Source organism: Pygocentrus nattereri, chromosome 19, assembly GCF_015220715.1.
Source record: "Pygocentrus nattereri isolate fPygNat1 chromosome 19, fPygNat1.pri, whole genome shotgun sequence".
Lineage (NCBI taxonomy): Eukaryota > Metazoa > Chordata > Actinopteri > Characiformes > Serrasalmidae > Pygocentrus > Pygocentrus nattereri.
This window is the reverse complement of record NC_051229.1, coordinates 18,895,960-18,906,395: the sequence shown is the minus strand read 5'-3', so window position 1 is coordinate 18,906,395 and position 10,436 is coordinate 18,895,960. Positions and strand designations below refer to the sequence as shown.

At 39.8% G+C, this 10,436-nt stretch overlaps 1 protein-coding gene across 1 annotated transcript in view; it reads right to left on the bottom strand.

Moving 5' to 3' along the window:
- Nucleotides 1–924: 924 nt before the first annotated feature.
- LOC108444550 (CUGBP Elav-like family member 5) overlaps nucleotides 925–10,436 on the bottom strand; it is a 225,685-nt gene continuing 216,173 nt past the window's right edge. The window contains exons 8-12 of the mRNA XM_017725772.2: nucleotides 7,455–7,664; nucleotides 6,967–7,059; nucleotides 4,795–4,938; nucleotides 3,029–3,198; nucleotides 925–1,302 (exon numbers count right to left, since the gene is read on the bottom strand). Coding sequence (XP_017581261.2) covers nucleotides 3,071–3,198; nucleotides 4,795–4,938; nucleotides 6,967–7,059; nucleotides 7,455–7,664 — 575 coding nt within the window. The 3' untranslated portion in view covers nucleotides 925–1,302; nucleotides 3,029–3,070. The remainder of the gene's footprint in view (nucleotides 1,303–3,028; nucleotides 3,199–4,794; nucleotides 4,939–6,966; nucleotides 7,060–7,454; nucleotides 7,665–10,436) is intronic.

Genomic DNA, 10,436 nt, shown 5'->3' with positions numbered 1-10,436 from the left:
ATTTTAACAACAAAATCTTACGTAGTGGTGCTTTAAAGAAAATGATATTTAAAAAAAGACTAAAATGGATAGAAGGTTTGTTTGTTGCAATAGGAGTAGCCTTTTAAGATGGTATTTGTGCTGTGAAAAACAATTCTTTATATTGGGGTTTGGCAAACAGTCTTATTTACATGTGTAACAAAATATCCATTTAATTTGTAATGCCAAAAAAAAGATGCACTATATATAAAGATTTATATAGTTTTTCTACAATGAGGTGTGGTTGTGAATGAGAAATCAGAATGTGCTCATAACAATCTCATCTCAAATCAGGTTCTACCCCACTAACCATTATCTATCAATAGCCATTAGACTTGCAGCTTTGCTCACGTAACCTGGAAACTAGTTTATTCACAAAGTTTTTTTTTTTAAGAAAACAAAACCCCAGCCCCCCATTTTTACATACACTATACACCCTGAAGTATTCTGTCTAATTCTTAATTGTAATTTTTTTATGCAGTAGCCTGTATTTTAATATAATCAATGATAATATTGAATGTTACTGTAGATAGAGATTAAAAAGATTTGGTCCTCTGGTCCCCAAAGGGGCCGTGGGTGAGAGAGGGAGAGGGAGAAGAAATGGAGAGAGATAGATAGAGAGAGAACTGCAATGATACTGCTTCTGTGGAACTTCTAATGAGCCATATACAAGAGCTCTGCAGAAGAAAAGAGAATTGAGAGAGGAGAGAGAGAGTTATGTCTGTCCAAGTGACTAAAATGCTTCTCAGTTTTTTTTCCTTGGATCTTCACATTTAAACCCTCATAAGTCCACAGAAGTAAAAGCCATGGGTGTCGGTTGCTATTTTTCCTTTGAAGCTTCTGTACAAGGATCTGTCTGTCGCCGCTGTAATATCCATCCACTGCTTTTGGGAACAAATTCAAGTCACCACAAAAGCCGCACTGTCCCTCTAAATGTGTTACATAGGTTTTTTTTTTTTTTCCCCCAAAGAAGTTTGTTTTTTGTCCTGTTTGGCTTCCTTGCTGCTGGCTTCACTCCTCTTATTACGGTTGTTCCCTGTTCTACTAAACTTTCATTGCCGTGGTGATGCACGCAAAGGTAAATCTGATATGTTTTTTTTCCCTCTTTTCCAAAAAAAAAAAAACCCTTCATATACTTATTTTCTGTTGCGGTTGTTTTTTGTTTTTCTTCTTTGTACTTGTTTCTTGTTTTGTTTTTTTTTTTCATGTTGGTCTCTTCGTGTGTTGGTTTTGCAAGAAAAGTTTTCCATCTGTCAAGATGTCAAGACTGCAACTGTTCAAAACCTGTAAGAGAAAGAGAGATGATGTCGGACTTGGACTCTGGAGACACATGAGCTCTGTAAGGCCCTATGGAGAGAGAAGTACCTCTGCCTGACAGCCTGATGTGTGCATGTCAGACCTGTAATCATCACACATATTAGCCATACTGTAGCTAGAAATGATCCAAAAAAGCCAAATCCAAACAGCAGTTATAACACCTTACTTATATGTCATCAGTGCTCATCTTAGTGTTTCTACATTGTACTTTGACTTAATAATTTTCTCAGTCCAAAATATGTCACATGTTTTTATGAAAATGCAAGTTCAACAAAGTTTTACTCCTGGTCACTTATAAGGTAATGTAAATCCAGTCTACTGTCATTTATTCTCATAAGATACACTATATTGCCTAAAGTATTCAGTCGTCTGCCTTCACACGTACAAGAACTTGAGTGACCTCCCATTCTTAATCCATAGGATTTAATATGATTTTGGCCCAGCCTCTGCAGCTATAACCACTTCAACTCTTCTGGGAAGGCTTTCCACAAGGTTTAGGAGTGTGTTTATGGGAATTTTTGACCAAGAAGGCCTGGCTCGCAGTCTCCGCTCTAATTCATCCCAAAGGTGTTCTATCGGGTTGAGGTCAGGACTCTGTGCAGGCCAGTCAAGTTCTTCCACACCAAACTCGCTCATCCACGTCTTTATGGACCTCACTTTGTGCGCTGGTGCGCAGTCATGTTGGAACAGAAAGGGGTCGTCCCCAAACTGTTTCCACAAAGTTGGGAGCATGAAATTGTCCAAAATCTCTTGGTCTGCTAAAGCATTGAGTTCCTTTCACTGGAACTAAGGGGCCAAGCCCAACTCCTGAAAAACAACCCTACACCATAATCCCCTCTCCACCAAACTTTACACTTGGCTCAGTGCAGTCAGCCAAGTACTGTTCTCCTGGCAACTGGCAAACCCAGACTCATCTATCGGATTGCCAGACGGAGAAGTGTGATTTGTCACTCTAGAAAACGCATCTTCATTGCTCTGAAGTCCAGTGGTGGCGCTTTACACCACTGCATTCAACGCTTTGCACTGCGCTTGGTGATGTAAGGCTTGGATGTAGCTGCTCAGCCATGGAAGCCCATTGCCTTGAAGCTCTCTACACTGTTCTTGAGCTAATCTGAATGTCTCATGAAGTTTGGAGATCTGTAGCCACTGACTCTGCAGAAAGTTGGTGACCTCTGTGCACTATGTGCCTCAGCATTTGCTGACCCCGTTCTGTTATTTTACTTGGCCTACCACTTTGTGGCTGAGTTGCTGTCATTCCCAATCTCTTTCGCTTTGTCATAATACCACTGAGAATTGACTGTGGAATATTTAGTAGTGAGGAAATTTCACAACTGGGCTTATTGGATAGGTGGCATCCTATCATGGTACAACGCTGGAGTTCACTGAGCCCCTGAGAGCGACCCATTCTTTCATAAATGTTTGTAGAAACAGTCTGCAGGCCTAGGTGCTTGGTTTTATACACCTGTGGCCATGGAAGTGATTGGAACACCTGAATTCAGTGATTTGGATAGGTGAGTGAATACTTTTGGCAATATAGTGTAAGATAAGGGAGGAACGAAATGTAGTTTCTCCAGGACACTGTGCTACATGTAGACATAACAAAGAAGCAGACAACAGTGCAGACATACAATAAATGCTAACTATGCAACCACTATACAGCAAATATTTCAGTATTGGTCAGCAGCAGTCCAACCTGTGCTGTTAGCTGTCTGTGTGTATATGTTCTAGACGAGGGTCAGTAAGGGCGGCTGGCATCCTTCGGCCGTTTCAGCTGTACTTTCAAGCGCTTCATGCCGATCTGGAAGCCGTTCATGGCCTGGATGGCTGCCTGGGCACTGGCGGGGTTATCGAAGCTCACAAAGCCTGTGGAGCAACAGACAAACACACACATTCAGGCTATATAAGGAGAGTTTTCAGATTAGATTTTGAATGACCATCAGGGCATCTGGGCAGCATTTCCAGAAGGCGCAATGATTTTTCATTTATATTTAATATAATCCTCATGCTTGTTATATTTAAACACTACATGTATTGTAGGAATACAGTTTTGGTTAGAAATAAACAGGTTCTTAAAATTCCACAATTTTATCTTCATGGTATCTAGGTAGATACAGCCAAGCAAGCTCTCTTAGAACTTCAGGAAGAGAAGGTACTAGCTTAACCACTAAAATCATTAGGAACTGACAGTAGAATCAACCATCATGTTTTGATTTCCAAAACATCACCTTAGGTCTTTGGAAATCTTTGATAAGTCACTCATTATGAATATTAATGGTAGTTTAGCCAGGTTTCAGTGAGTTATAGCCAGGTTTTATATATATATATATAAGGGTAAGCTTCAAATAAAAGGTATTTAATGTCTTTTAGGCTTTCAATACATTCATACAAAACCTTCATGCAACTAATTACATGTTGTGGCCTGCAACCTAATATTGTATAGTTAATTTTTCATCTTTATATAATTTGTCTAGCTGTCACAGTCATTTTTTCAAATGACTGTATCAGAAAGCAGGAGAAGATCTATCCCTGCACTAGTACTATAACTGAAATAATAATAACTGAAATAATAATAACTGAAAAGGCTAAATATTTGTGGGTGAAAGAAACAAGAGGCACTGAGTCAACAGAAAAGAGTTTAAACAGCTACCACCATTAGCTGGCTAGTTAGCCCAGCTGGTTACAGAAACATTAGCTTTGAGAAACTTGTCATACCTCAAATAAAGGACAAAAAAGTCAATTAGGAGTATCTCCTTTTCAAGAGTCCAAGAGACCATTTTCTTGTCCATTTAGCCAGCAGCACTCACGTGATGCAGTGTCAGCGATTTAACTTGCTGTTTCATGAAAAGTGTTCCATGAAGTTGCGACGATTGTTGTGACTGAAGTTGCAGGGGGCGCTTTACATTAAGCAACTCAAGTGCAGTTATATGTAGATTTCAAGCAACTGTTGGCTTCACACTAACATACTATAAGAATCACATAGGCGCACAAGCAGAAATGAAGATTATTGTAGGGTTGTTTTTTTCTTTGTTTTTGGCTAAATTTAGACATTAATGGCCTACACAGGCCTGGCCCATTGTTTTCCAGTGCCCTAGCACAGAGATACATGCCAATAAACACATGGCTAGCTTTGGGCTATATGGCTATTTTGTATTAGGAATGCATTTCTCCAAAAACCATGATGACAAGCATCATGATCATTGTGAACTCTGTTTCTCTGAACTGGCTTAACAGATACATTTTTAAGAGAAATTAATTAACTCAGAAGTGCTTGAAAATAATCTGTAGTGCGTTCTGTAAAGCATGCAAATATCTAGATCACGGTATTTTCTGTCCTTAGGGGTTTCTGTGATACTGCGTGGCATGCTTGACAGATTACAATTCCAAAATGCTAGGTCTTATGCTTTATTTAAATGTTGGTCGCTCATTTGTGTCTGTGTGTCTGTGTGTCATTGTTCTCACCGAAGCACTTGCTCTGGTTGGTGGCTCGGTCCATAAACACTTTAGAGGAGATGACAGAGCCGAAAGGCAGAAACATCTGCATCAGCTCATTATCACCAAACTCCTGCGGCAGGTGATAGATGAACAGGTTACAGCCCTCCGGACCTGAAACAGCACAAGAATTAATACCATAAAATATCAGTGCACTCCAAAATATCAACAGTGTCAAACAAAAAACTAAATATTATCAATAAAACAGGTTCCCTGCTGAATTACAGCTGTTATAAATAACTTTTTATTGTTCACTGTTGAGTCCCAATGCAGGTGAACAGAAGGTAAGTGAGTGGGGGGTGGAGCAGACTGTAGGAAGATTGGAATTGGTAGATTTTTGCTTCAAACATTCAATTGGCAGTTTGGCTGTGTTGTAATTTTATGATGTAAATAGTGTGAGGTAGGCAAGTGCACTCAGATTTGACTGGTACTGCCACACCTATGCCAAAATTATACATGACTCATTATGCTGAACAGCCGATTGACACCTACTTTTGATGTAGCACTTTTAAGTGCTCACCAGTGTGAGATTTGGGTAGAAACCGTCTAATAAAAAATGTACCATCTAGGGTTTTTGAGTTGCAATTTGGTAGTACAGGAATTGAAATTGTCTGTAAAAATTCATAATCAAAAATATCATCTGTTACCATGAATGTTTGGCCAAAAATCAAATGTGTGGTTTTCATTTGACTTCTGATGTATTCCAACTGTGATTGTTTGCCATTAGTTAATACTAATTGTTAGACCAACATTGTGGTCTTGGATATGTAGCCGAAATATTGCTTTGGTATGTACGCTATATTTCCAAAACTATTCGGTCGCCTGACTTCACACGCATATGAACTTGAGTAACATCCCATTCTTAATCCATAGGGTTTAATATGATGTCGGCCCACCCTCTGCAAGGTTTAGGAGTGGGAATTTTTGGCCATTCAAACAGGAGCACATTTGTGAGGTCAGACACTAATGTTGGACGAGAAGGCCTGGCTCGCAGTCTCTGCTGTAATTCATCCCAAAGTTGTTTGGCTCAGGACTAGCTTTCTCTCTAACCTATTGGTAACTAGCAAAGATACTTTCTCTAGATAGACAAAGCACTTCTGGTAAGCCGCTCTGGATAAGAGCGTCTGCTAATTGCTGTAAATGTAAATGCAAAGGTGTTCTATCATGTTCAGGACAGGACTCTGTGCAGGCCAGTCAAGTTCTTCCACACCAAACTCGCTCATACCATGTCTTTATAGACCTTGCTTTGTGCACTGGTGCGCAGTCATGTTGGAACAGGAAGATGCCGTCCCCAAACTGTTCCCACAAATTTGGGAGCATGAAATTGTCCAAAATCTCTAAGAGTTCCTTTCACTGGAACTAAGGAGTCGAGCCCAACTCCTGAAAATCAACCCCACACCATAATCCCCCCTCCACCAAACTTTCACTTGGCACAATGCAGTCGGACAAGTATCATTCTCCTGGCAACCAGCAAACCCAGACTCATCTATCGGATTGTCAGATGGAGAAGCGTGATACATCACTCCAGAGAACGTGTCTCCACTGCTCTAGAGTCCAGTGGCGGCGCTTTACTCTACTGCATTCGACGCTTTGCATTGCGCTTGGTGATGTAAGGCTTGGATACAGCTGCTCAGAAACCCATTCCATGAAGCTCTCTACACTGCTCTTGAGCTAGTCTAAAGGCCACATGACGTTTGGAGGTCTGTAGCGATTGACTCTGCAGAAAGTTGCCGATCTATGCGCACTATGAGCCTCAGCATCTGCTGACCCCGTGCTGTCATTTTATGTGGTCTACCACTTCGTGGCTGAGTTTCTGTCGTTCCCAATCGCTTACAGTTTGTTATAATACAACTGACAGTTCACTGTGGAATATTTAATAGCAAGGAAATTTCACAACTGGACTTGTTGCACAGCTGGCATTCTATCACGGTACCATGCTGGAGTTCACTGAGCTCCTGAGAGCGACCCATTCTTTCACAAATGTTTGTAGAAGCAGGCTGCATGCCTATGTGCTTGGTTTTATACACCGGTGGCCATGGAAAAGACTGGAACACCTGAATTCAATGATTTGGATGGGTGTGTGAATACTTTTGGCAATATAGTGTATCTGAAAACGTTAAATAAATGCTCATGACTGCTCACCTTCTCTCTGCTGTTGCTGCTGCTGCTGAATCACTTGAGGTGGCTGTGGCAGTGTCTGGCCTATAGGGGTCAGTGTGGCGGTGGGGTAAATGGCTACATGAACACAAATGAGCACAAGCGCACACACACATAGACACAATTATTATGAAGGGAACAGAGGAAGGAGAAACAGAATGACAAGAAGCCAGTTGACCTTTATATTCTAATGAGAGATTGACAGGATCACAATGCAACTTGAAAGCATATTAATCAAATATCAACCTGATAGCAGATGACAGATTGTTCAGAACTGCCATGATAGCTATAATTTTCAGTCAGGTTTTATGAATAGACAAAAAGAGAGAATTTCCTATCAGGTGGCATTACGGAGACAATTGCAACCTAACATTTTAATCAGGACATACACCTTATGGCTCTGACATTCAATTCAATCAAGCAGATATTAGCATACATATCAATTGTATCTGTGTGGATGTATGTGTGTGTACCTGTGTATTGCTGGACCCCGGTGAAGGCCTGCTGCAGTGTGTCTGCTGCAGTGGGGCTCTGGGTGGAGTATGGTGGCAGGCCATTGGTGTACACGGCCTCCACTGGGTGTCCGTTGGGCTGGGGGGCAATTCCTGTGAAGCCGTTAACGATAGGGGTCACTATGCTGGGCACGGCCGAGGATGCCAGATTAGCTGGTGGAGAACTCAGTCCTGCAGAGACAAATGCTGACCTCAGACTGCGGTAACATACTTGTCCAATACGTGAGAGTCCCTAACGTGTTATTTTGTGTACCACAAACAGCCATAATTAATTTTTACATGACCATTTTCCGGCCTTTCTTTATCCCTTAAACCAGGCTTATCCATTAATCCTTTATCCATTAAACAGGCTATTTTTGTGATAAATTCAAAATGGGCTACAGAGTAAACATTATTTGATCAATAGACCCTGCTATATAAATATCACAACTGTAGAGAGGAATTAATGCCAAATTGAAATGCTCACCTAACATTATTTATCCATTGTGAATTTTGGAATACATGTCAAAATGAAAAGCAAACTCTTCTACATTGTTTTCATGTTGCTTGACGTCTTTACTGAAAAACAGTACATTTGCATTTAAACATTCAAATGCTGAACTCAGAACTTCCACTTGCTGTCCACCTATATTGCTTTCCACGATACAATACTTTAAATATATAGTATACCTCATTAAAATGCAATCATAGCAGTGAAAAACAGCATTACAGTGCAAAAAAGCAAAAGAAAGTGGGCAAGAAAACAATGCAATAGAGGTTTTACTTTTCATTTTGGCAGGTAATGTCATGTGTGCACTGTATTTTACATTATCCACCATAGTCCTTGCATTTTAATTTGCCACAAATTCTTCTCCATAAACCATGTCTTAAAGGGGAATTATATCTTTATGTAATTTTATGTACATCTTTATGATGTATGAGGAAAAACCTACCAAATTAGAATTGTTCACAGTGGTGGTGACAGGAACCAACTATCTGAGGCATGTTTTTACACAATGTTTATGAATACGCTGATGCCTGAGACATTGTTTTAAGAAACGGCTTTAGTCATTTAAAAAAAACAGTCTGTTCATGGCAGAGAGGTACTTGCAGGGCATTGTAATGCAAACTAGTTCTCAAAGAAAACTTTATTTGTTTCCAGACTGTTTTGCCATTGTATATTTGTGTTGTAAACATTGCAACCCCTGTTTCCTACACTGAATAATTTCACATCAGTACATGCTGAATAACTTTGGTCTCTTTTCCACTGCAGGGCTGAGTGCAGTAGAAAAGAGGCCTAACTGTGCTCTGGGCCACAGAGCCATTCGGTGGTGTGACGTAACGATATAGCTCGGTTTCAGCTAAAAAACACTCGTTTAGAGGATAACAACTTATATCTGAGAGTGCAAAATCAAATGTTGAAGTGAAAGAAGTATAAAAAGAGAATCTTCTTTGGTGCTTTAAGCTGTACCGTGCTGGCCAATGCTAATGCTAGTGTAGATCTACGGATTCAACCCACAGTAACTTTCAGTAACTGATGTTCAAATAACACTAGTTTCAGAATGCGAGAGCACGCTGAAAGACTGGTTTTGTAGTGACAGATGTAATCAAATGATATTTTATGTGGTGGGTGCTGTGTATGTAGCTATTAGCCTGCTTGAGGTTAAAATTAGCCTTTTATTTGTGTAGTTTTCTTCAGTATTTCCTGGTTCTGATTTAGTGGCACAGCAATGGAAAAAGAAACCGGAACAGTCTTACAAGCCAGCACCAGCGCGGAATGGCACAGAATGGCCCCAAAAAACATTTGGTTTTTGGCATTTGGCCCAACAGTGGAAATGTGGCCTTTGTTTACGTCTCAATTATTCAAGTGAGCAGAAATTTTGAAAAATCTGTTTTAATTTCCCTTTGCCCTAAAACAGTTGTGAACAGTTTTAGTACATATTGTGTTTTCCTTGCTCTATTACATCTGATTCAACTCATCGCTTAAATATCATGACCTTCATGAGTCAAGTCAGGTGTGTTAGAGGACTGAAATCATGAAAAATGCAGTACTTGGGATTCCCAGAAATTGAAAATTGCCTGAACTGAATGCATAATCAATGAAAATAGTGTAACTCGCCTAATGGCATCAAAACTGAAGTCACAGACTACTTTAACCCCTAAAAGTCTGGAGTTAGCATCATTTTTGATGTACTATTCAAATGTAAATTTACAGTTTACACAGTTAATTCCATGATTGCAGAGTGAATTATGTTTACATTTAGTATATATTTATACTGACAGTATAAATTTTTTTGTTTGTTTAATTGTTAACAAATGACTAACACATGCCAAAAATGTAAAGCAGTTATTTCTTTCTCAAGTTTACAATCCACATTCTGGAGTACAATAAAAACCTCATCAGATATTGGTTAAAAATGACTGTTAAATCTAAACAACATCTAATGTCAATCAATTTGAAAGCCAATACAAATATGATTCCGATATCATCATGCATCCCTAATTATATTGAAATATATATTTTTAAATATATATCAAATTATCAGATTATAAATCAAATGTATCAAATTACACCATGAATTTGTTATCATTGACCATGAATGCAACTTCTGGTTAAGAGAACACACAACTGATGTCTGTATTGCAACATGCCAAACGGCATCAAAACTGAAGTCACAGGTCACTTTCAAAGTGAGTGGACCTGGTGGAGGCCATGCTGAGGGCAGTAGTGTGGTCAGTTACGGCTCGGAATATTTATGAGTGCTTGACTGTGAGTCTGCACTGACTAATGCTGGAGACTTTAACTGCACCGCACATCAGCACCACTTGTCTTTGTTGTCAATCAAACCAAGAAGACGCAGGAGATTGTGCGATACCAGTGGCTAAATAGCCCAAGGCAAAGTGTATAGCCTCACATGCGCACACACACACAAACACACACAAACACACACACACACACACACA